Raw genomic sequence first — 26,496 nt, 5'->3', positions numbered from 1 at the left:
TCTTTTATTTTCTTATCGAAAAAATAAAATAAAAGACTCCACTAGAAGAAGTCTTTCGTTGTTACGGTTTTGGAAATGGGGATGTATGATGATCGGCCCTGAAGTCAGAACCTCTCAAGATGAAGCCTATACAAAGTAATTCATGAAAGATATGAAGGATATCTATCTACAGTAATAACACAAAGATCTTAAAACTTTACTGCCTAATACTCTGTTTGGGTTACTAATTGGCTAACTAAATTGTTTTGTTTAGGTAGCATCGACCACTTGGGGTTTTTCTATAAGCTTTATCAACACAATCTTGCAACCCATTGGCTATTGCTGGAAGTGCTACTAAACATGCATTGATTGAAAGCAAATAGAATTTGCACCGATTGATTTATCTGTATCGCCAGGGGTTTAACAGACAAGAAAGGGTGTTAGCACCAGACGCAAATGCATCATAGGATGTGGAATGGAAGATTTATGTATCCCCAAGCAGATTAGATTGTTCCTTTGCACTTCTAATATGAGGTATGTATGATTTGACTTTAATTAGGTTATTAAGTTTCATATAGACTTCGTTTAAAGCAAGATATTCACATTTGATTGTTAACATCTTGATAAACTATACATGATCATTGGAATTAAAACATGCCAATGTTTATATCCAGTGGCATGTTTGAGTTTTTTCAACCACCTACTTATTAACAGACACCGGTCTACTAGCTTCTCTCAATACTCTCTCAAATTTAGACACAAACAGAACTACGGTTCAAGGGAAAACTTTGGTCCAGATCCAGGTCCAGCCAAACCAAGAGTAGGAAGGAACTGTGGGTACAACAAAACTGTCCACCACAGCAAAAGTTTGCTCCAAGTCCAGCCACACCAGGAGATGGAAGGAACTATGTGGCACAACAGAATTATCCACTGCAACAAAACTTCAATTCAACTTCAGCTGGACCAGGAGATGGAAGGGGCACTGGGGTACAATCGAACTCCATACCACAAAGCTACATACCTCAGCAGAACTATGATCCAGTTCCAGTCGGACAACGGACTGGAGGAAGAGAGACTTATCAGGCAGAGCGGAGAGAATCAATGCCTTCGTATCAGAGGACTTCCCACAGGCGGGAAAAGGAGATAATATACAAGTAGAGCAGAGGGCTTTGTGATAATCAGAGTTGGTGACTTTTCTTTTGGAATGACTGAGAATAGCATGGATACATTTCGTTCATGAGGTTCGCATGTATTGGAAGGAAGACGTTGGAAGTTTATGCACAAGGAAGGCGACATTAAGTAATCAGAGTTGGTGACTTTTCTTTTGGAATGACTGAGAATAGCATGGATACATTTCGTTCATGAGGTTCGCATGTATTGGAAGGAAGACGTTGGAAGTTTATGCACAAGGAAGGCGACATTAAGTAAGTGGGCCGGAGAGGACTTTACTTTTGTTTTGGTTATTGTTGGTAATTAAACCTAAACGTACACATTATATATCACGAAAGACAGTGATCGTCCAAGACTAAATAAGAGAGAAACGGCTCTTAGTAGATAAAAAATATGCATGTAAAGATAAAGCAGCTGTCGGTTATGAGAGTTTCTGTCGGTGATCCTATTCATGTATTATTTGTCTTTATGCATTTGGACTGATACATGATGATGATTATTACACTAGACTTTCTTTACTGAATATAAATCCAAATGTTTGTTACTTCGAAGAGTTTCGTTTGTTGAAGCTTCACGAGTCACGACGACACATTTTGTTTCGGTATAACACTCTTGGACTTTTTTTAAAGTTTCATTTTGTTCAGTAGTGAAATTTATTTGTTGTTTTTGGTTTGATAGGCTGCAAGCTCATTTTGAGAGCATTCAGAGAATAGTTGATTCGACAACGTTACCTTATGCTATGTACTATTTGCGGAATCGGGTATCTGATGAATTAGATCATTCACAGCTGACTGATAGATTAAAGCTAGAAAAGGATACACTGACATCTTTGGAGAAGGTTCTGCTTCGAAGTTTTCTCCATTCCCTTCTGATGAGCCTGGTGAGAAGGATATAACTTTCAAGAGTGTCCTCTTGAATAATTGTCAAGAAGCATTTGAAGGTGCTGAAAATCGAAGCTGCGCACTCTTGGAAACATCCGTCATGTCATATAGGTGAACTTTTAAAACAGAAGATGGTGCCTGAGAAGATTATACACCACATTGTTCAGGTTGTTATCAAAACCCTCTACATTTTAGTCACTCCACCTTTTTCCAGTTTTTTTTTCTTTTTTTTTTTTACTTCCTCAATTCCCTTTCTTCATGAAAGTCTTACATACTTGAGTCCATCTTTTTTTACTTATTCTCCCCAATTTGTTTTGACATATCAAAGCTAAGACCATCACTGAAATTCATTCGGACACAGAAAAGACGTACTCTTGGGTTGCGTCCAGGTGCAACCGCTAGCATGAAGGTTAATTGTGGTACTGGCGTAGGGGGTATAATGCCAAGGTTCAACAACTCCTTAGGGATTACATTGATGGAAAGGAGCCAAACAAGGGTGTTAACCCCGATGAGGCTGTCGCTTTTGGTGCTGCTGTACAAGGAAGCATCCTGAGTGGAGAAGGTGGTGAAGAAACCAAAGGTGTGTTTTTCTTCTCACAGTGTCTGTATACTAATCTAATTTATATCTCTTCTGTTTATTAATGAGACACTCCACTCTGAAGAAGATATTCATCAAGGAAATGTGGAATACTGTAACAAATAAATTTTGCAGACTAAACCAGGAATTTTTCTCCCATCTAAAGTTTGAACTGGGTCAACTTCGATTCGCTGTGTCAAGAACTAAGGTATTTCTTAAATCGAGAAGTGCAGAGTGAACTATTTAGACAATTGATCAGAATAAAAAAGAAAGAGTTGCCAATAATTTCTTCATTTATTTTTGCAGGATATGGAGGATAGATTGATTGAGCTCGAAGCTATGCAAAAGGTTCTACTGGAAGGAACAGGTTTGACTTGACTGAGTCTAGAAGCCAAAGATTGCTATAGTATCCATCCACTTATTTAAATGGTGATCGTTCTGTCTCTAATATTATGTTGCAGAAGCCTATGATAAATTGCAAACCGACGTTATTACAGCAAAAGAAAGTTTAACCAAAATATTGAGATCAGAAGATGTGAAAGCCACGGTATGACAAAACTTCAATCCTGAACTTCTCTAGCCTTCTTTTTTCCGCATGTCCCCTTTATTACTCATCTGAGGTATTGATGTTTATTGGGTCAGTTATTGGATATGGTGGGGCGCAATGAGCTCAATAGGTCCTTACTGACTCTTCTTGATGAAAACATAGCAAATGCACAGAAAGTTGACCAGGTCTGGCTAATTGTTTGCTTTTGTTTCATCTGTATTTGTTTTACTTTTAGTCAGGTCCCCGAGTTTTTGCTAACTCTGTGATGTGAAACCCTTTCGTTTGCAGAAGCAAGCTGCAGCGTACATGGAGAAGGTGCGAGCTGCAGTTCTCAAATACATGACAGTTAGTACTTAATGGTATATTACTCATGTTTGGATTTGTAAATGTCATTTTTAAATAAGAAATTTTGTTTTGATTCCAAGAAACACTGTTATTCCAACTAAGAAATCCCAAGTCTTTACTACTTACCAAGATCATCAGACTACTGTTTCCATTCAAGTAAATTATATGTACACAATGCATTTCGAATATAAGTATAGTAGAATTTGAGCTAAATGACATGCTGCCAACCTTCATCTAATGGATTATTGGTATTCTTTTTTAAAGGTTTTTGAAGGTGAAAGGAGTCTCACAAAGGACTGCAGGGAGTTTGGGAAATTTGATCTTTCTGGAATTGCGCCAGCACCAAGGTTTGTAAGCACGCCTTTACAATTTGTTACAGACCCATGTTTTAAAGGAGAAACCTAATAATAGTTTCCTTTCATTTGAGCAGGGGAACTCCACAGATTGAAGTGACATTTGAGGTTGATGCCAATGGTGTTTTTTGAGGACAAGGCCGGTGGCAAATCAGTGAAAATTACCATCACCAACGACAAAGGGTCGTTCGAGTCGAGGAGGAGATTGACCGTATGATTCAATAAGCGAGGAGGAATTTGCGGAGGAAGATAAGAAAGTCAAGGAAAAGATTGATGCCGAAACAGTTTGGAGACTTATATGTACAACTTGAAGAATCAAATCAATGACAAGGACAAGCTTGCGGACAAGCTTGAACGGAGAAGGAAAAGATTAGGGCTGGCATCAAGGAGGCTCTCGAGTGGCTCGATGAAAACCGGTCTGCTGAAAAGGATGATTATGATGAGAAGCTTGTATGCAACCCAATCATCATCGCTGCTTTTTAAGAGAATAGGTGTTGGATCAAGAGAAGGAGAAGATGAGGATTCTCACGACGAGCTATAGACGATAATTTCAATTTCTTTAAATGTCAAAAAGAGACTGAAAGAAGAGAAGCTCCCCATCAGAGAACAGAGATGTAGATTCCCTTTTGGCTTTTGTGAATGCCCGTAGATGAGTGCGTTTGCTAGCATTGTCATATAATGCTGATTAGCGACACAGCTTGGACAGAAAAATTTCAAAGGAAAATGAAGGGGTGCTGTAATGAATCGGCCAGACAAGATGCCGGAGAATGTATCTTAGTTCGTTTATACATTTTTTGTTTCGGTAGATGAGTCACAAGTGTTAATAGTGAAGTAGAAAGAGTTCCTCTGAAAATCTAATGTAATTGTTAATGGTTTATATTGTAATATATTGTAATGAACTCCTCCCTTGCAAATCCAACTTCTTTGCGAATTCTGTCAACCACTTAATTCGTATGTGCAGACGTTTGCAAAACCAAGTCCAGCGTCCATCACAGATTTAAATTGCTCCATCACAGACAACGGAAGCTCTTGCTGAGATAACTTGGCGATTACAATATAATCGCCAAGTTAGCTGTCCAAATGCTTCGTCAAGCAGCTGAGAAAGCTAAGGTAGGACTCTCATCTAGATTTGAAATTGATATCGATTTGTCTTTCGCTACTGCTGATGTATCAGCCAGAAAAGATATATGTACGCTTTACACTTACTAGATCAAGGTTTGAGAGCTTGCAATCTCCTTCAAAAAATATTAGAAAAACATAAACCTTTCAAACAAAATATGCAATGAATCATTAGCTATCAATATACATATATTATTTATTCAAGTGGACTTTAGGTTTTTTAGTAATTAGCTATCTATGTAGCAAGTCCGGCCATAGGCCGGGCCAAATGGCTAGTATATTAGGTATTAGGGATCATAATATTACTATTATGATTTAATTTTTTTTCTTCCTTTGGAGAGTGGTGGCTAAATTATCACCAGGAACGGACCCAGCATTTTAACTCTCTCCGGGCTAAACAACGATAACAGTCTTAAACAAAAAAATAATAATATACACATTCCAAATAAACAAATGAAACACCATAATTTACAACTAACCAAATATATATACTAATTTATCAAAATATCTAATCAAGTTTGACTACAAATCTATATATACTAATTCATCAAAAAAAAAACTACAAATCTATTTCACACTCCCTTCGACATTGAACGTCTAAAAAAAAAAAAAAAATCACACATTTATCTATAACTGTTTGATGAGAAGCCTAAATGAGAACTACATGGTTTCAATACACTTGCACAAAAAGATCCTACCCAATACCCATGCATGGGAGAGGCAGAAATGGTTTTGTAATTTATGAAATATTTTATTCACCCAATTCTAATTCAAACAACCATAACAAGATTATACTATAATCAGACCAACTCATGGAACTGAAATCTATCAAAAACAACAACTAAATCAATGTAACAAATTAACAACAAATCTAATTACCTTCCAATGAGCCAATCTCAACAACAAAATCACCACGAATAGTTCCAGGAGCAGACTCAGAAAGGTTAGTTGCTCGTTGCTCCAATAATCTTTCGACCAGTAAGATAACTGTAAGAGTAATAACAACATTCAAAATTCCAACCATATATATTGTAATAATAATAATAATAAGCGGAACATACCTTCGAAGTTTGAACGAGTCAATGTGTAAAAAGCTTGAGCCAGTGAGCCTTATAATCAATATCGGAGAATCATATATCTGAATAGCATAATAGAATAATCAAGATTCAAGAGACTGAAGAAAGAGAGAGAGCGGGGGTTGGTGGTAGAAAGAGAAAGAATGGGGGGGTCTTAAAGTAGAGTTAATTAAAGTCATTCGGTACTTTTTTTTTTTTTTTTTTTTTTTGGGCTGGCTAATGGGCTTTTAGCAATGCCTACTAATTTTTTTTTAAGGAAACGGACCCCGGGCTGAAGCCTGATGCAACCCTCTCGTGGGTCCGCCCCTGATTATTACCAATGTAAGCAAGGACACAAGAACAATAGATCCAGTGTCGGCTCGTCCATAAGGCGAGTTAGGTAATTGCCTAAGGCCTCGAGTAAGTGAAGGCTTCAAATTTCAAACAAAATTGTAAATCTCTCTAGTATGGGAAAAAAAAAGAATCTCCTATAAAAGAGGTGATAAATCTCATAAAAGCCTCCTTAAACATAGACAATAATTTATATTATGTTAAAAAACATTGCTAAAAAACCTCAAGCTTGTTAGAACGTTTACTTATGTCGAGTCGAATTTCCAGTAAAGCAATAAATATCTAGGGTGTTAATATTTACCCCCCCCCCCCTATTGTCGATAAGTTCACCGTACTTAAAAGAAATAAAAGGACATTCTTGTCCAACAGAAAAAATATACGAAAACCGTGATTCTCTATATGTTCACCCCATGTCACGTATATATTTTCATCTTCCCTCCCTTTTCTTTCACTTTTTCCTTAAATACATTTTCTTCCCTCCATTTTCCATTATCTATCAAGACCTTATCAAAGTTTAAGTTTTGGACTAAAACCTCCATCTTATAGACTGTAGAAAAGTGGATGAGAATGAAAAAGAAACCAATGGCTCCTTATTCTTACTCTGTTGATAGTGAAATGACGAACGAAATGTCGATTTCGACTGTCGAACCAATACTATTCGGTGTGAGAACCTCTATAGATGATCATGTTTCACAGGTATGCCTCATCTTTTTTATTCTTTTTAAACCTAAATTTTTCAACTATTTTTTGTAATTGGGCCAAATATTTTTTTGTAAGACTCGTCCACTCTTAGTAGACACGGTCAAGTTATATCCTTTCTGTTTGAGTGAAAATAATGACTACATGTGCTAATAGGATCCAATAAATATCGAAGGAGTGGAACTTGACTTGTTGAGCTTCGATTACTTTGACGGCTCTACTAATGCTTGGGTATGTTATAATTAATCTTCAAATTCTCACAACATATATTCATTTTATTTTAAATTCTTTGAACTAATTAAATGTTAATGCCATTGCTATAGGATATGCCGAGCGAGAACGTTAATCCGAGTGAACAAAATGAAGTTGATCTCACTGAACAATTCACCACTGACCTGGTAAATCTAGCTAGCTTTTTCCTATTCTAATATTGTTCTAAACCATTGTTATCTCGTATATTGATAATTGGTTATATATTTTGACTTGAATGTAGGTTTTTGAAAGTTGCAACGATCTTCTTACATGGGCTAGAGATACAGGGAAAGAATGCGGGTGTATTGTAGTGATAAAGAAATCTGATTATGCTCATTCAGGAAGGACGCCCAGATTGTTGCTTGCTTGTGAGAGGTATGGAATATATCGACCCAAAAAGAAAGTGAATGAAAATCAAGAAAAAGAAAAAATAGCTGATGAAAACTGCGGAGAAAGAAAAAACAACGAAAGAGAAAGACTAGTACAAAGAGATGTGATTGTCCTTTCTTGCTCAAGGGGATTCATTTGTCCAGGCCTGAAGACAGATGGAAAGTAAGCGTTGATTGTGGTCGCCATAACCATTCGTTGGCGACCTACTTAGAAGGTCATTCTTATGCTGGTAGATTAACAAATGCGGAAAGGCAAGTTTCGTTTGAGATGACTAAAAACGGAGCAAAAGCACAAAGCAACAAATATACAATCACCGTGCAAAGTTGAGACGTGATGAAAGGAGTGGGAGATCACAAATGCAATATCTAATGGACATTCTAGATAAGAATCAGTACTATGAATGGAACCGGCGTGAGAAAGATACTGATGTTGTGACTGACTTGTTTTGGGCACATCCAAAGTCCATAAAACTGGTGAATTGCTTCCCTTTTGTCTTGATTATGGACTCTACTTACAAGATTAACAGATATCGTTGGCCATTGTTTGAGGTAGTAGGGGTCACCTCTACTATAAAGACATTTTCCGTTTGTTTTGCATTGTTTGAGAAAGAAAAGGAAGATAACTATCTATGGGCATTAGAGCGACTGCATTCTTTACTAAATAATGAGACGCTGCCATCAGTGATAGTAACTGACAGGGAGTTCGCATTAATGAATAGCGTAGAAAAGATTTTTCCAAATGCAAACCGCATGTTGTGTCGATGGCATATTCAGAGGAATATTTTGGCTAAGGGCAGAAAACTTCTCCCCGATGAGGATATATGGAAATCTTTTTACGATGACTGGAATAAAGTGATGATGTCTAATACAGTTGATGATTACAATTTTCACTTCGAGGCGTTGGAGAGAGACTATCTTGATTTTACAAACCTCCTTGATTACATAAAAAAAACTTGGTTGCCACACAGAGAGCTATTTGTTTCTGCCTGGATCGATCGCTACATGCACTTAGGTTGCACTACAACTGGTAGAGTGGAAAGTGCACATGCTAAATTGAAAAGGTACATGGGTTATATGTCAACATCTGACTTTGTTGGTTTATGGCAATCAATGCATTTAATGATAACTGAGCAACTTACAAAGATATATGCATCCTTTGAGCGCAGTTTGAATAATGTGAGACACGACTTTAGGCTTCTCACTTTAGCAGAGTTAGGGGTTTTGTTTCCAAAGATGCTATGGAGATGATTTTAGAAGAGAGAAAGTGTGGTGGATTAGGGGGTATGGCAACTAAAGAATGTGGGTGTGTGTTGCGACGTACACATGGCTTACCTTGTGCATGTGATCGAAGTAATTGGTTATGATCGACTCCATAAACCAATTTCGTTGGATACAGTCCATTATTTTTGGAAAAAGCTTTCGGGAGTTCCCACACCAAGAGTCAACGACGATGTCGATTTGCACCCTGAAATTTCAAACATTATGAAACGCTTTGAAGATGGTGATGATAGTTACAAACAATATCTCCTGAAGAAACTTAAAGAAATTACCCATCCAAATACTCCTTGTTTGGTTGAGCCTAAGGAAAAGACTAAAACAAGAGGTCGACCAAAAGGTAGCACGCAGAAGAAGTTATTGCAGGATGAGTCTTCAACCAAACGAGATCCTTCATATTTTGAACATGTACTAGGCACACCTGAGATTGCATTATATGGTTCGGTGTCATTAAGTGTTACATCACAATGTGCATCTAAGAAGCAAAAGTTGAAGGTGACTCGCTCTAAAACTGCCTCTTCTGTGGAAGTCATCTCTTCGATCCCAAATATGACTCATGCGATGGAGATCCTCTCTGCATTTCCAATTGAAGTCAAGGGTTTGATTGCTGATATTAACAACGTAAGATCGGATGGTAATTGTGGATTTCGAGCTGTGGCACTTGCACTTGGAAATGGGACATGGGAACTGGAAACAAGTTCGGGATGACTTGTGTCTAGAATTGGCAGCCAACAAATCATTCTACACAAGTATTTTGGGTGATAAAGTTGAGTACAAAAGCGTTTATGATAGGATACATTGTGATAAGAGTTCATGTGGAGAAGAGAACTGGATGAGTATGCTTGATTGTAGTCCTCTTATTGCTTCCTGTTACAATGTTGTGGTTGTTCACCTCTCTCCACAAGCACGCTATACTTGTCTTCCCTTGAAATCTTCTCCTCCCTCAAAAAGTTCGCCGAGGGTCATCGTTGTTGCTTTGGTTAATAACTGTCATTTTATGTATGCACTTTTGAAGCCAGATTGTCCACTACCATCGCCTATTGCTTCATGGAAGCAGGGAGTGCAAGCTAGTGCAAGAGCATGGAGAACAATTTTCGAAGCTCGATTTGAAGCATTTGTAGCAATGGTTCGAAGAAATACATATGTTGTATTGGACTAGTGATTGTCTACATGTCAAGTCCATTTTAGTCAGTTTTAATTTGACGAACATGTGCACTGTTAATTTTTCATCAATGTTAAAAAAAAAACAATTTTGTCAGTTTAGGCTACGTCCATTTAGTGTTGTGCTTTCCATATAGTTTCATTTCATTTTCTTACAATTACGTACAGTTTCATGTTTTAATGTTGAAAGTACTTTAGGAACATGTAACCTCCATGAAATGCCCATGGCTTCATCTTGTTTTGTGACCAAAATTTATGTTAGCAAAAACTATTGTTGAACTTAATTTGGAACTGCATTTCTATTTGAAATTTACTTAAATAATTTGTATGCACTCTGAATATACCACAAACAGGTAAAAAAAAATATAACTAAGCCTTCAAATAAAGCCAATACATCTCTCCATTCTTACTATCATATAATTTTGCACCAAAACAAAAAAAAGAGTATGAGAGATGAGAGTGGTGAGAGAGAAACAAAAAATTTATACATATTGGGATAGACAGAAATGGTTAATTGGAGCAATATTGTAAACATAGAAACTTCAATTTTTCCTCTTCAAGCTTGCTCTTTCTGTTACAGAGAAACAAATGATTTCAAAAATTAATTAATGGGTATCTATAGGTATGGGTATGTGTTATGGTCATACGGTAAACTTATTAGATACAGTGAATATATATATCTATGGACCAATATATGGACAGTGAGAATAAAGAAGCGGGGAGAGTATCAATTTTTACGGTGAGAATATCTCTACCCAATATCTAAACTACCAAATCTTCTTACTTCCTTTCTTTACTTATTAGAGAGTTATCAAGATCTTAAGCACAAAAGAAAATTCTATTAAGCAATTGTACGTATATATAAGAAAATTTTCAAAATATTGAAGAAAAGGCCTCGACTTAGAGCTTCCGCCTAAGGCCTCACCTTGGGTTGAGCTGGCCCTAAATAGATCAAACATAGGTCATACAAATCTTATTTGTTGCAGAAATGTCATTAGATCGAAAATGCAATAACCTTTGATTAAAGTTCCATAAACGTTTCTCATTGCCTGAAACAAGAAAGTTTCCCATTGCTATTCAGAGTTCAGACTCCATCATTGTAAATATTTCTTATTCTTTAAAGATCAAACTGTATCAGGGGCGGTTTACGTGCTACTAGTAGTTATTATCAAGAAAAATTAATTCTAAAGGCGGCAAAATTACCTAAAAATGCGACGTGCTTTGTTGTTTTTTACAAGTAATGCAACGTACTTCGAATTTATTCTAAAAATGAAAGAACTTTCAATTTCTTTACCGTTGATGCAACCAGTTTGATTTCTGTCAAATTAAGTTCAAAATGGAAGTCACAATTAGCATCATGTGATTGTTTGAGGGCAATAATGACTTTGTACTAACACATGCTTAGTTGGACCCAAGGATTGCGTACATCACCAAACTAATTGTGACATCAATTTTGCACTTGATTTAACGGAAATCAAACAAGTTGCATCAATTGTAAAAAAAAATTGAAAGTTCATTCATTTTAAGAATAAATTCAAAGTACGTTGCATTAATTGTAATAAACAGCAAGATATATTCGTTGCCTAGCTTTTTAGGTAATTTTGCTAACAAAAAATCTATTTAGACTCCCTTCATAACTCCCTAGCGACTCCCTCTCTTACGTGGCATCCAAATTATATTTCTATTTCCAAAAATCAAAACACAAAAATAGAAACAAATAAATAAGTAATAACTTACCCAATTAAATAACTAAACCCAAGATCGTAAAAAATAAATAACAAAAACTTACCTATATTGCACGTAGAAATCAAACAAAAAAAAAGAAAGAAAATAAAAAACCAACGCCAAAAAAAGTTTCACTCTCTCTCTCTTTCTTTGTCAAAACCAACGCCCTTAAAAAACCAACACCAAAAAAAAAAAATCAAACACAACCTACCCTTTTGAATGAAGAACAAAAAATCATACGGTTCTATTGACTTAAACAAATGTGTAGATGGACTAGACATGGAAGATAATGAATGGTATGAATATCAAAATGGTGTGACTGAAGATAAAGATGGTAAAATAGGATGATTTGTTTGCCACACCCAATTCAACCTTTTGATTTTTTATTTCTTTATTTTTTGTATTTTTTTTGTTTGTGAAAATATTAGTAAGTTTGTTGATTTATTTATTACTATTTTTAGTTTTAGTATTTAAGTAGGTATGTTATTTGTTATTATTTTGTTTCTATGTTTGGTTTTTGATTTTTGGAAAGAGAAAGTGGGATTTGGATGCCACGTAGGAAATGGACTACCAAGGGAGTTATAGAGGGAGTATGAGTAGAAGTGCTCTTTTGCCAATTCTAAATGGTTTGGGATTGGCTAGATTTTGGTTTACTGGTAAAACTGATGAGAGGATATACTACTATACTCCATCTAATAGTGTGAATGCAATGGAGATGCTCTTTGACCTTCTAAAGGTTCTAAAGGTCATAGTTCCTAGGCTCCTAGCACAAAAATTCTTCTTATTTCTAATACTTAAAATAGAATGTATATCTCCACACTATATGATGGCCGACTTTCCCGCACCACCCCCCTCACTTTTGAATAGACATTTTGTGATTTCAATATTTGTTTAATTTAGAACCACATCCCTCACTGAAATTAAAACTAACAAGTTCCCCCTTTATTAATTATTTAGAAGAACCTCTCTCATGTCACTTAAATCATATAATTATCCCATGTGTTTTCAAAAAAAATTAGATGAGCCTTCCCTATTTAACTGAAATGATATAATTAGCCCCATAATGCTTTTATGCCACTTCTTGAATTATATTTAGAACTAACTATTGATCTTGAGGGAAACTAGCTAACTATTGATCTCAAGGATATGATGGGTTTGAAGTCTTAAAAATAATCGTTGTGTGTAGCACGGTTTGCATACTTGTAGTAGATTATGGAGAAGGGTCTTGGGCATATATTAAAAAATAATGTAACCAAGCGAATATCCTTGTGAGTAGGGTTGTCAATAGATCGGTTTGGTTCGGATATTGGAAAATCTGAAACCGAATCAATAAGATAATTGAGTACCCGGAACCAAACCAAACCAAATAATATAATATTATATTTCATTTGAAACCGCCCAAACTAAAAACTATAAAATCAATTAAATCCTAAATCAAATCAATTAATTTTAGACACACAATTGATAAAAGCTATACAAAATGAATCATAAATATTACTAAAATGCTATATTATTGGTTCGGTCGAGAGCAAACTAAATTTCAAAAATCAAAACTATTTTTTATCGGTTTGGTTATCGTGAGTCCGATGACCGATGGCAAGAAGTAGGCCCAGGCCTGTATGTCAAGTTGGGCTCGGTTTGCCTCCAAAACCCGCCCGATTTGCAACTCTCTTTGTTTCAAATCCTAGTTGATCCTGAAAATTTAAAAGACATTATCCACTCTCTTCCAATGGGATAGCCAATGCCTGGAAACTTAAAAAAGAACAATGCAGCAGATTCACGCCTTATCTCCCTCTCAACAAACTCTAACACTCTCTTTCAAAAGACCAAAAACACCCTACATCTCAAACAGTGGCTCTTCTTACTCTCCATTGCCCCGCCGTGTCCTTAAAAAAACTGACAACAGCACACCACCACTCTCTCTCAAACGACTCACTTCACGTATAGTTCAACTCACTCGTAGACGTCAACTTCGTCAGGTTTATCTTTTTTATTTTTTTACTTAATGCTTACGTACATATATATGTTGATGTTGATGAGTTCGTTATTAGATATTTGAGGAGATAGAAGTTGCAAAAAGAGAGTATGGTAAGTTGAATAGAATCGTGATGAATGCTGTGATGGATGCATGTGTTCACTGTGGTGATGTCGATTTAGCTATTCGCATTTTTCAAGAAATGTTAAAGCCTGAAAGCTGTGGTGTCGATACCATCTCTTTCGGCATTCTGTTAAAGGTATTTTAAATTTTATTAGTTAATGTACTTGGGAAGTTTGTGTAAATGCAACACTTTGTTTATGTTGTGAAGGGTTTAGGTGAGTCTAGAAGAATTGATGAGGCTTTTCAGTTACTTGAATCTGTGGAGAAAGGTACTGCTGTTGGAAGTCCCAAGTTGTCGCCTACACTGATATATGGTTTACTGAATTCTTTGATTGAAGCAGGTTAGTAGTTTGAAGTTGATGACATAGGAGTAGTTAACTAATATAGTAACTTCAATTGTGATGTTCATTTTGGTTATATTTTGTGACATGTCTCATAGGTTTCACTGTGTTTAGTGCAGGGGATCTACGCCGTGCTCATGGTCTTTTGGCACGTTATCGTTCTATACTTCATGAAGACGGCCCCTCGATCTTAATGTACAACTTATTAATTAAGGTGTTGTGTTCATCCATTTCAGTAGTAGAATTGTGAATAATTCACGTTACTTATCAGTGAAGTTTGGGGTTGTAACTCTTGAGGACACCCGGTTAAAATACTAGTACAATTATTTTGTTTTAATTAGTCACTAGGTAAATGTGAAAAACATGTTAGTATTAAATGGTGCAGTTTCTTACCTACAGGGATATATAAAAGACGGCTCTCCTCAGGATGCTTTTGCTGTGCGAGATGAAATACTACGCCAAGGATTAAAACCCGATCGCCTCACTTATAACACTCTAGTATTTGCATGTGTAAAGTCTCGACAAATGGATGCTGCAATGCAATTGTTTGCTGAAATGAAGGTCTCAAGAAAATCTGAAAGGCCAGTTTAGAGCGATGCCGATCATCGTCATTGGTGCAAAGCATTTTCAGCAGTATTTGAATGATTATTCCTACCTTTTGCAGATTGAAGCACAGAAGGTTACCTTCCATTATCTTCTTCCAGATGCTGTGACATACACTACCTTACTTAAGGTACAGTACGCAATCGCATTTCTTGCTCTGGTACCATGTACAAAGTATATTATTGCCAATGAAGAAGAAAGTTTGGAGAGAAAAGAGGATACCACCTTAGATAGTTTTGGCCTTCTGTCACTCCAATATATATGAGAAAAGTAACAGGGTTTACCTAATACATATAAGTGTGTGACAAGTTATGCTGATTCGTTATACTCTCTTAAACATATCTAATGATAAATTGATAAATTCGCTAGTCCCAGCACACACAAAAATCACTTTATTAGATGAAATTATGTACCTGTACCCCATAACTGTTACCCTGAAGAATGTTGATTTTTAGTTTGTTTACAGAATGCTATTTTTTTTTTCTTAACTTAAAATTTGAGAAAGATTCATCTTGTTGCAGGGTTTTAGCGATGCCAACGATTTTATTTCAGTACAGAAGCTTGTGATAGAAATGAAATCATCAGAAAACCTTATTATTGATCGAATTGCTTACACTGCAATTGTTGATGCGCTGTTGATTTGTGGCTCAACTAAAGGTGACATTTTTTTTCTGACCTCAGGGAAGTGTGTTTAGGTTTATAGTGTAGGTGAACTCTAATTTATAATACTTCATGTCACTCGCTGAAAAACAGTGAGGGCATTGCCACGGCAAACTGAAGCTGCTTTTAGATGGTCCTTCTTTATAATGTTTTAGTCTTCCCTGTTCCTATTCTGGGTATGATGATGATGTATGCAGGCGTTATTAGAAAATAGGAGAATTCTGGAGACAGTATTCTGATTTGTGTCTTTTCTATGAATTATGAGACCCTACAAAAAGGAGCAACCAGGACAAGAAGTCCTGCCAAGCCTGTGGTGAACTAGATATTATCGGGTCCCACCTATAAATATGCTATGTATTTACTGTATAAATATCAGGTTTATTGTCCAATAAATCACTGATTAAAATCTCTGGCCTTTAGCACTTGAACAAATCACTAAAATCTCAGGCCTTTTAGCAGGTTTGTAGACCTTTAGCAGGCAGACATCGTGATTCAAAGTAATGATTTGTGCAAAGTCTCCAAAACTGTTACATGATGTTTTTATTATATGTAGGTTGAAATTGTTGTTCATTATTTGATTAGACGTGTCTCTTGTCCTCTAATCACTTTAATATATACTGTTGGTGCACCTCTCAACGAGCTCGGGCTTTTGGAGCAACCACTCTTCAGTACGGAATAAGAGAGGGTCGTTCCTAATAGGTCGTGGATTCAACTCGCTCATTTTAGTACAAGATAAAATAGAGTATTGTGGGTGTGCTCCCGCCCTCGTTGTTGTGGTTAGGCTAGTGCATACTATGTGACCTATGATCCCTCTGAGGAGTGTTGTTGGATGCGTGCACAACCTCGTGTCTCTGGTTAGGGACCCATTCGAGTTATGTAAGTCATCAACTCATCGCCTATGATCCGTATGATATACATTCTTGTGGCACCTTTTTACATGGTCAGGCTTTTAGAGAAATTGGTCATTAAAAGAAATCATAATAATATGTCAAGATATCATCAACCTTTATTTTTTTTTACATGAATTTAATGTATTCGTTTTCCATTTTTTGATAATTTAATGCATTTGTAGGGGCTCTTTGTATATTTGGAGAGATATTGAAGCTCACTGGTGTACATCCATACCTGCGGCCAAAGCCTCACCTTTATCTTTCTATGATGCGTACGTTTGCTTTGAAAGGAGACTATCACATGGTAAAATGTTTCCATGCACGCATGTGGCCTGATACATCTGGAACCATCTCTCCTGCACTTCAAGTAGAAGCTGATGAGCTTCTTATGGAGGCAGCAATAAACGATGGCCAGGTAGCAAAAGGACTACACTGTTTAGTATATCTGTTAAAGAAAACCTCTCTTTCTAGTTTATATCATTTACTTGATGGCTTTATTAGCTTTTTGTTGCAATTATGATGCATTTAGCAAAGTTTGGGCATGTTAATATATTGATAGTTATAAAGATGTCATAATTATTTCCATCAGGAACTAGTCAACCAAGTTATTGGGTAATGGTGGAAGTATAAGTTGGGGTCACAATTTCATACGTTTGATGTATCTATATTATGTTGGTCCTTTTGCCTTTTTAAAAACAGATGATGGTTTCAATGGATCTCTTCAAACTTAAGTCGGGATCCAGACCAATACTTGTGCATATTAGTCCTAGGCTATGCTATCTGCTAAACTAGTATAACAGCTAGCAGTGGGAGTGAGCGGAGAGTGAAGGAAGGAGAGGGAGAGGGAGAGGGAGAGAGAGAGTGAAGGAGGGAGAGAGAGCGGGGGGGAAAGCGAGAGATTGAGGATAGACAGGCAGAAAACCAACCAAACTACATTTTGGACGGACAAGGTACTCCACTTGATAAATAAACTAGTATACTGCAAAGCAGTGGGAGTGAGCGGAGCTGTTGAGTGAGAGAGAGAGAGCGCGAGTTAGGGCTTTGGGTGGGTGAAGAAGAAGAAGAAGGAGAGAGATGGGTTCCTGGCGGAGAGAGATATTGGAGAGAAGAGTGTTTGGCGAAGAAGAAGAAGAGAAGAGAAATTGAGGACAGACAGAAACCTACCAAACCACATTTTGGGCCACGTACCCCCCACCCGGCCCAAAAACATTCGCTCCGCTCACTTGATTAAATTTTCGTAGTAACTTTGAAAGGATGGTTCAAATTTTTGTGAGATTAGTTAGACTTCAAAATGAGCACTATGGGCATTTGGGGAAAGAAGTTGCGAAAAGATTCAAAAGTCTATACCTTATTATTCTCTCATGGCATAATGTTGACTATATTGTTCGTCATGATTTGTCAGGTTGATGTGGCAAGGGAAGTTCTTTCAAATGTTAATACAAAATGGGAAGAGATTTCATGGACAAGTCGAGGAAGCATGGTGCGCAATTCTCTTCTTTTATTAATCAAAATGCTCAATGATTTGGAGTCCCAAAGACATAATTTAAGTTCTTGATCTATCACTTCTGTTTTCTGTATACATAGTATCTGGATGTATAATTTTCTCCTCTTATTAATATTTGATTGTTTCTGTTAGTGGTATTAATCATTTCACTAAATAGGGGATCAAAAACAGCATATTTTTGTAACATAACTTTTGCTGATTTTTAAAAGTGAAGCATTTGTACTAGGGATTCTAGTAGTCAGTCCCAAGTTTAGGTGAAGGACGTGTTAGGCACGGTTAGTAAGTGTATCTGTGTAAAGATGTTGCTACCTAATTTCATAGCTTTAATTTATGAGAAGGGTCTCTGTGAGGATGACTCTGTCTCAGTGTTTGTCGGCAGTCTATAGCCTCTTAAAGGCTTTATTTTGAATATGAACGACTAGAAACAGCTTATTAAATGGACAAAAATCACGTAATCACTGCTTGAAGAAGAGACCTAATCCGCCACACAGTAAAGATGGTGGATCGATGTTCAGAGGAATGTCTTATCTCGTATGGCACGAAGGAGATGGAGAATCTTCATTCTCTAAATGGCTCAAACTTCTGATCCATTTAGTTTGAATGGGTCGAACCTCTCGCTGTAACGAACTCACACAGACTTGTTTTCTTGCTTCATTCAATTATCCAATCCATGTGCTCTGTATACACTATCCAATGTTTCCAGAAAGCTTAATTGCTGCATGATCTCCATCCTCCATCAGCTGCCATTTAAGCATCAAAATTCTGCTATGATTTCTTTCAAATATTATATCTGTGACTCAGTCTCAGGCATATTCTAAATATGGGTTTTACTTTTTAAACTAAATTGAAATAATGAAAATATGACTAGTATGCATGTACCATATCGTGCAGGCTGCTGTTCGTGTGGAGGCTTTATCTGGATTTTCCACAATGTTTAGTCCCTACCTCCTTCCTCAGGTACAATAATTGCTTCATTTTACCGTTTTTCTGCTTCCCTTTTCTTGCTTTTGTTTTGTATTTCCAGTGTTTATCTTTGTACTGCTGCGCCTTTGTGGTAATCTGAGATAGTCATGGGTGATGGGTGTATGGAATTCTTGGGTTTCCTTATCCTGGTATAATATAAATACAAATGAAGTTAGATAAGTGCAACAAATATATTGATTATCCCCTACTTACAAATTACTCCACTTTGCCCTGACGTGTTTTTAGAAAATACGTATACCAGAATGTAGGATGATAATAATATATGTATAGCAACATAAAGTATTTCCAGTCATCCATACAGTTTTTTGTTGTTGTTGGAAATGAAGTATTGCTAAATACAAATGAAGTCAGATAAATGCAACATAAAATTCTATTAACTGTTAATGATAATACTCCACTTCAAAATCCGCGGACGTTTGGTATCCATCAGAATGTAGTTCTATACATAATATATTTAGAGCAGCATTTAAGTGTTTTCTCATTCCATAGTTCCATACAGTTGTTCTGTTAGAAGTGAAGTATTGCTACTTTCTCACTTCTTAAGATTTTCTTTGTCACACATCTTCATCTGTCTTATGCCAATTCTCGAAGATTTGCTCAGCTGCAAAATTTATGTTTTTAATGATGCGCTTATATACATGTATGTACGGTTTCAAATATTAAGCCAGTTTATACTTGGATAGGCTCACTTCATTTTTCTTCTTCACTTCTACATAATTTCCCCAAAGTGTTCTTAACTCACCCATTTTGATTCAGGTGATACTGGATGGTCCAATTAAGAATATCATGATGCCATTTGATGAAGCTCAGCCGCTACATGCCAATATGTACTTGGAGAAAGTAGTGATGCGCTTCTTTAGGGATGCTGTTGTGCCTGTAATAGATGACTGGGGCAGCTGTGTAGGACTGGTGCATCGGGAAGACTGCAAGCAGGTACTTCCTTTTGTTTTTGATAGTTATTTTCTTTATAAGTGTGTGAGATGCCTTGCTTGGGCTTCTTAGTTAAATCAATATATTGATGAGGAAGTAGTCTTGGTCAAATTCTAAGCTGCTCGTCATTATTCTCTTGCAGTCCTTCGATGGCTTGATGCTATATCTATTGAAAACAAATGTTGAAGTAATAAGACAACTATCTTAAATAGAATCCTGGATGACATATTCAGCACAAGTAGAACCACACATCTTAGATAGTGAGAATTACGGGTAAAGTTGCTTTGTGTGGTTGATTCTCAAAAAGTACCATAAGCTGTTACACGAGGAAATGATGATTGATGAACATGGAAATCAGTACCGTAAGTCCATAACATGTGGTCAGAACAGCTTCAGATTTCATAGAATTGTTTGTACCAATTACTATGGCTCAGAATACCTCCATCATTCCGTTGTCCCTTTGCCAGCTGAAATGCTTCCATCAAGCACCAGCCTTGGCTGATTCCATCAAGTTAGATCTATACTACTTCTAAAGGCCGTAGCCCCCTTAACAATATGCTCCTTCAGTGTCTGCTAACAGTGTTAAGTTAATATCTTAGTGGCTACTGATATTTGCTGTTTTCCTAAGACTCCTAAGAGCAGCATCAAAAGCTCTGCTACAAAGTTTTTATGCCCATGCAGAGTTCCTGGAGGGAGAAAGTGATAGATGCAGTGAAAGTTAGTGATTACGCATTTGATTTGCCAATAAGCCCAATGATGGGAAGTTAACAAGTCCCAATTATTAAATTCTTATTAACTTTTTCGAATTAGAAATATTTTTTTCTTCTGAAATATTCATTTTTGTATGAGAGCAATAACATCATTAGGTCTACGATGTCGTTTGATCCTCGTTTGTCAATAGTTGTGTTCCAAAGCAAAGATGCTCTAGAAGAAAGCAAGCTGTGTTCTTTTCCTTATCTTTATATATTAGCAAAAGAGAAGTATACAAGAGTAGGTAGGATGAGAAGAAATCTACAAGGTTCCCCTAGTTCGCCTATTTCATTGATGAGGACGTGGAGAGTTCATCATTAACTTTGCAACAAAGTATAAGATGAATTTGAGAGCTCCAAGCCAGCATTGCCCCAAAGTCGAAACCTTGAGTGGTTCAACTTCCTGTTACTCAGTTGCCAGAAAATAACTCGGGCAGACTGATCCGTCATAATCGGGAAATGGTATTTAGACGGTAGATAGCGTTTGTAGCCCCAGCAAAGGCATCCATAGTTTGGGTGCTTATGATCGACCTAAGCACAACAGTATATAGAAAGTCTACTATCCGAAACATTGAGTAGTAGGTCCTATGATTGTATAGAAAAAGAGCCTGTAATATACATGTATTGATTATATTTAGAAATTGCAGACTACTATTTGAATAGTCTCTTTATTAAATGTAAGTTGAATTCTTACTTACTAATTATCATTGCTGCCATTTGCAGTGTTTAATTTACTGTCTACTATTTCGTTTTAATTTTTTGATTTTTCCAGCTGAAGACGTCCCTGTCCAAAATTATGAGGGGCCCACCTCCTTGTGTTACAGCATCAACATCAATTGGTAGAGTGATCGATCTACTACTGGAAAAGAGGTATAAAATGATTGTTGTTGTAAAACCTAATAATCTGTATGAGATTGGATATATTTCAAGTTTGAGAGCAGTTGGGGTTTTTACACCTGAGCAATTGTTTAAGTTAGCTACTTTTGCATCAGAACATGAACATTGTATATACCAAAAATCAACATAGCAACGAAGTATATTTTGCTCTCGTAATTCATCCTTTCTCCAAGTTACTGCTAAAGTGGGCTTTTAACAAATCACCTAGGGGCTGCACGTTTTCACATTTAATTCTGTCATTGATGCATGACCTAAAAATTTCTCCTTTGGTTTAAGATGGTGGCATGATGCTAATGCAACTCATAAGTCAGCTTGGCACTCTCTTCCTTAAAGTCCCTCCCCCCTCCTTTCCCAAAACCCCAAAATCTAAAAGCCGCCTCTTAAGAGAGAAAAGCCCAAATCAGCTAGGAGATCAAGGGTGTGGTTTAAAGGGGAGGAGTTGCAAACTTGCAAATTGCTGAAATTTGAGGCCTTCAAAAATCTTAAAAATAGGAGGCATTAGGGCGGCTGCCTAACTCGCCTAATGGAAAAGCTGGCCCTGCTTGGGCTAGAATAACATAAGAACATTATTATGGAAAAAAAAAAATACACAATAATCATAGCAACTATATTTTGTGGGTTTCACTGTCAACCAAGTGGCTTTCATGCATATGACGGTCTAGTTGTTTTATCCAAGGCCGAAAATATCGGTCGATTTTTCGAAAAATCGCCGATATATATCGTTTTTTCAGCCATCCGACTTCGAAAAATCCGAAATTTCGGCTCCGAAAATTTGATATTTTTTTAACCGATATATATCGGTAAAACCGATATAAAGATATATATCAGCGATATATTTCGACATATTCCGATATATTCGATATATATCGTTTGACTTGGTTGGACAGTTTGACTTTTAACCGATTTTGTTGACTGTTGACCGATATATCCCGATATATATCGTTATATATCGGCGATATTTCCGATATATTCCGATTTTTCGTTTTTTTTTAATTTTATCACCAAAATAGGCAAAAACGATTTATCTCTCCGACATATCGATATATCCGATATATATCTTTTTTTGGCCCCTCCGATATATCCTAATATCCCGAAATATTTGGCCTTGGTTTTATCGGATCCAAAAAGTTCACAGGTTTCTTTACGCAATATGTACTCTGTAGGTTAAGGAAAATTCAAATATATGTTTTGTGATGGTGATGTTCCCACCAACATTTTCGTTGGAAGTTGGAACTTAAATGTAATTTGTTCAACTTACAAACATCCATTCCAGATGACCTATTAAGACCTACTAAATCAGCCCATGTAATCTTGAACAAGACCCAAGGTGTTGTCATCCACTTGATAAGGATCAAAATATCAATGCGGATTGGCTGTCTGAACCATATTTAGTAAGGTAATTTCGTATATAATCTTCATCAAAAAAAAAACCCACATAATTTTGTATTGGTTGGTATCTTGTCTTTATGTTATGGAAGTCCACACTTCTAATTTAACTATTGAGACTGAAAGGTAACTGCAAATTTTATATGTCATCTTTTAAGTCCCCTATAAACTCCATCCGCCACCACCAGCTGTTTTATGTTTGCAAGAAGAACAGAAAGATGTAGGCCTTTCACCAAATTATGTCCTTTTATAACGGCTTGTTAGAAATTCTAAAATGGTTGCCAAACTGCCCTAAAATTTACCATTTGCCCACAATGTGATTAATGAAATCGGGTCCCAGCTATAATCGGGCCAGTTTTTCTCATTATAAAGCCACCAAGCTAGGATGGGAAGGTTTATGGTGAGCTTCTTCATATTCCATAATAAACACTCACATAGATGGATCACTTGGTAGATGCTTAGGCAGCTTAGTTGGAATAGTTGCCATAAAGAGTAAAACATTCAAGAATACAAAGTGACGAAAACTGTCCATGTGACAGGGAAGGACAGTTCAGCTTAAATATACAAGCATATGCCTGTTTACCAGAAAGTATAAAAAAACAAAAATCAGATATTCAGAGGTAAAATGATTGATAACCATTTATACAAAATAATGTGATTCCAGTGAGGACGAGACATGTATGGGATGGTCCTTCCTCAGCACTTCGAATTCTTAAGCAATTAAGATGGTACTAAATCTCAGAATAGAGCAAAGTAAAATATTTAGTGAAGAGAAAGCATTCATTTTGTAAGTGATTCATTTCGTTTAATTAACGGTTTTCTAGTGATGTAAGACGCAAGTTATACAATACCAAGCACGCAATGAAACATATGCTCGCTCCGAATAATTAATCTAAAATGTTATTTATGATCTTAATTATATTATAATTTTGCTCTCAAGTCTCAACATGTACAGAAAAGAGTTGCGCATAATTTATTTTAAAAGAAAAAAGAAAGTGTACAGAGTACAAGGTGAACATAGCTCACAGTATTCCAAGAAGTTAATCGAATCTAAAGTATGTTTGCTGAGGGACCTCCCATTGGGTGATCCATGTCTTAATTAGATTATCATTTTGGTCTCAACACAAAATAGAGTTGCACTTCATGTTATCGTAAGAATTCCTTATCAATCAAACACATGAAAATGGCACTTTCATTGCTGTGAATAATTGTTGAGCAACTATCTTCTTGAAAAATAAACCTCGTTTAAAGAAAAAGATATTCTGAAAAACAATATTCTCAGCAGGACAGCAGGCATATCATTATTCATAATTGAATTCCTCATTCGGAAGAGGTAGTCTCATGTGCAGGCCGGCTATCAGTATCTTTCTATCTATATATAGAAAACTTGGTGCTTAGTGAGAATGTAGTAACTAGTAACTAGTAACTACTATCTGTCTTATGTTGCTAGCCGGCCTAGCACTTAAAGCTTTCCAACCTTTTCGTTTGCTAGTTTTGATATCTAGTAGTAGTTAGTGAAAGATGCTGTTGCTAGCAGTTGTGAGCATAAGATTTCGCAATAAGGTACAACTTCACACCATAATCACAGATTTCTATCATAGTTCAGAAAGCAAATACTACTGGCTTCAACATAAAGGTTTAAGAGCAAGGAACTCAGTTGGTGAGTAAAATCTAAAGAGAATAAATGCGGAGAAAGATGAAACAGCAGCCATCAGGAGTGACGCAGCATAACCGCAAGCGAGGCCTCCACCAATCTGAATACAGAACCTTGTGTAAATGTTGCACACTTTCATCCATTGGAATGAACTAGCACCTGTAACTGCTATTAGTGAGGCTTGAGCTGCAGCTGAATTAGCCGCAAAGCTAACATATGCCACCACCTATTACAAGATCATAAAGTATATAGTCATTTTAATTTGCTTTGATCTCATCAAGTCATCAGCATAAAGACCCAATAATCCAAATTTTGAGGCACTGATTGGAGTTGTGGGCTTTGGCAAAACATAGAAAATAATTGGTTAAGTTATCAAGATATTTAATCAAGATCTCATGTCACAAACAACAAAACGTCCATTTCATGTAGGTAATTATCTGCGGATGAATTGGCACTCCTACAGGCTCTCTGAAGTTTGTTCAAGTAATCAATAGTTCTCATTCCCATGAACATAAAATAGAGGGGAGTGCTAGCAGGCAACATACCTACTAAAGTAAGATGCACAAAGACCACTCACTGAAACGCAAACCTTGTCTCTAGAAAGTGGGCTCTACACAACTCACTGTAGGTGAGTCGCTGGCTACCATCCCAGTATCACTCATACAATTATGATTGGATCAATAATTATACTCATCAAAGAGAGCAACTCATTACAGGAACCACCTTCTTCACTTAAAATGGGCTCCACAAACCATGCAGATACCATGTCAGTAAGTATGGTGGAAATTAAGGGGTCAACTGGCATGAACAGTGGTACAATAAAAAAGCAGAGACGATCTCCCTCACTAATTTAAATAGGACAGCAGAAATCTCGTGAAATATTCGCATTAATTCATACGTAGGAGTAAAATCCATTCTGAATAGAAACAAGAAAAGTTCTAGTATATACCTGGTCTAACAACAAAGAGAACCAAGCCATTTTAATATTAACAACTTTTTGATTTCCATAAAAGCAACCAAGGAAGACAGAGTTGATCAGTTGAAGAAGATTGTAACCAGCAGCAACAGAATCAATCATTGTTAGCATCCTACAAAACAATATTAACGTAGGTAAATGTGTGTCAGTGTGTGTGTGAGAGAGAGAGAGAGAGAGTTATATACCACAGAGCATTTAGGTCTTTGACAGTGGCTTCCCTCTCTATAGAAGAGAAAATAAGCTTTTTCTGTTTGTCTAACCCAACTATAAGAGCTGTTGAAGCTAACAACAGTATGGCAAGGAGCCTAAGGAGAAGATGAACTCTGGAGGTTGTGTGCTCCATTTTCTATTAAACAGATTTTGAATCTTCTAAACTTTGTCACATAACAATGCTCACCCTCAGCCAGTAATTTGTAGTCCAGCAGAGTAGTTGGTGTTATGTGAGAGGCACTTGGTGTATTAAATAGTATTTACTATGACAGTTGAGTTTTCCATTTCATGTGTGTCGGTTTTAGGTGCGTGGAACAGTTAGTTGATTTAGTGTTGGTGTAATTTGGTTGGTTTAATGAAACTAAGAATGCTAAGAAAGTACGAGCTCTAAAGATCTGCAAAAAATGAATATAATACGTTCTGACAATTTATAAATTCGTATTCCGTAACAAGGGTGTCCGTATGACAAGTTGACAGCAAAATAAAGAAGTACAGATTATTTTTTTTTTTTGGTAAAGGAAGTACAGATTACTATTACAGACATGCCCAGTTGTGTAGTGAAAACTGAAAAGCGAGTTGAACAACGAACACACGTATTTGTTATTGATAGACCCATATTGTATTGGGCGGAGAAAAAAAAAAAAAAAAAATTATTACAAATATGTCATTGGTCTCAAAAAGTAAAAAATAAATAAATATTACAAATGTGCGATCGGGCTAGATTATTCATTGTGCA

At 36.5% G+C, this 26,496-nt stretch overlaps 4 protein-coding genes and 1 pseudogene across 8 annotated transcripts; 4 read left to right on the top strand and 1 right to left on the bottom strand.

Annotated features, from left to right (window-relative positions):
- Positions 1-150: 150 nt before the first annotated feature.
- Positions 151-3,622, top strand: LOC147508760 (uncharacterized). Its single transcript, XM_086601149.1, has 8 exons — positions 151-1,403; positions 1,828-2,197; positions 2,359-2,610; positions 2,743-2,815; positions 2,914-2,974; positions 3,069-3,154; positions 3,250-3,339; positions 3,443-3,622. The coding sequence occupies exons 5-8, from the start codon at positions 2,917-2,919 to the stop codon at positions 3,509-3,511; spliced, it is 303 nt and encodes a 100-aa protein (XP_086457275.1). The 5' UTR covers positions 151-1,403; positions 1,828-2,197; positions 2,359-2,610; positions 2,743-2,815; positions 2,914-2,916; the 3' UTR covers positions 3,512-3,622.
- Positions 3,623-3,736: 114 nt separating this feature from the next.
- On the top strand, positions 3,737-4,786 carry LOC147508759 (luminal-binding protein 1-like; annotated as a pseudogene). The gene is made up of 2 exons (XR_015215925.1): positions 3,737-3,846; positions 3,930-4,786. The product of XR_015215925.1 is annotated as a luminal-binding protein 1-like (transcript).
- A 3,288-nt stretch (positions 4,787-8,074) lies between these two features.
- On the top strand, positions 8,075-8,965 carry LOC147508758 (protein FAR1-RELATED SEQUENCE 5-like). Its single transcript, XM_086597616.1, has one exon. The coding sequence runs from the start codon at positions 8,075-8,077 to the stop codon at positions 8,963-8,965; it is 891 nt and encodes a 296-aa protein (XP_086453742.1).
- Positions 8,966-13,577: 4,612 nt separating this feature from the next.
- LOC147508757 (pentatricopeptide (PPR) repeat-containing protein / CBS domain-containing protein) lies at positions 13,578-21,690 on the top strand. Of its 3 annotated transcripts, none has more exons than XM_086601147.1 (12): positions 13,578-13,857; positions 13,930-14,112; positions 14,185-14,317; positions 14,437-14,531; positions 14,717-14,878; positions 14,982-15,050; positions 15,442-15,577; positions 16,653-16,885; positions 17,873-17,950; positions 18,866-18,931; positions 19,715-19,891; positions 20,031-20,719. In XM_086601147.1, the coding sequence occupies exons 1-12, from the start codon at positions 13,645-13,647 to the stop codon at positions 20,094-20,096; spliced, it is 1,611 nt and encodes a 536-aa protein (XP_086457273.1). In that variant the 5' UTR covers positions 13,578-13,644; the 3' UTR covers positions 20,097-20,719. The 3 variants fall into 3 exon arrangements, with proteins under 3 accessions (XP_086457273.1, XP_086457271.1, XP_086457272.1); XM_086601145.1 differs by lacking the exon at positions 20,031-20,719 and adding an exon at positions 21,410-21,690 and having other exon boundaries at positions 13,581-13,857; XM_086601146.1 differs by lacking the exons at positions 13,930-14,112; positions 20,031-20,719 and adding an exon at positions 21,410-21,690 and having other exon boundaries at positions 13,581-13,857.
- Positions 21,691-24,431: 2,741 nt separating this feature from the next.
- LOC147508756 (CASP-like protein 2C1) lies at positions 24,432-26,077 on the bottom strand. Of its 2 annotated transcripts, none has more exons than XM_086599163.1 (3): positions 25,736-26,077; positions 25,524-25,662; positions 24,432-24,800 (listed from the first exon to the last, which is right to left on the bottom strand). In XM_086599163.1, exons 1-3 carry the CDS (start codon positions 25,891-25,893, stop codon positions 24,546-24,548), a joined length of 552 nt encoding a protein of 183 aa, XP_086455289.1. In that variant the 5' UTR covers positions 25,894-26,077; the 3' UTR covers positions 24,432-24,545. The 2 variants fall into 2 exon arrangements, with proteins under 2 accessions (XP_086455289.1, XP_086455290.1); XM_086599164.1 differs by having other exon boundaries at positions 25,811-26,023.
- Positions 26,078-26,496: the final 419 nt, after the last annotated feature.

This window comes from Coptis chinensis, chromosome 3, assembly GCF_015680905.1.
Source record: "Coptis chinensis isolate HL-2020 chromosome 3, ASM1568090v1, whole genome shotgun sequence".
NCBI lineage: Eukaryota > Viridiplantae > Streptophyta > Magnoliopsida > Ranunculales > Ranunculaceae > Coptis > Coptis chinensis.
Note: the sequence above shows the minus strand (reverse complement) of the source record. Positions and strands in the feature narration are given on the sequence as shown.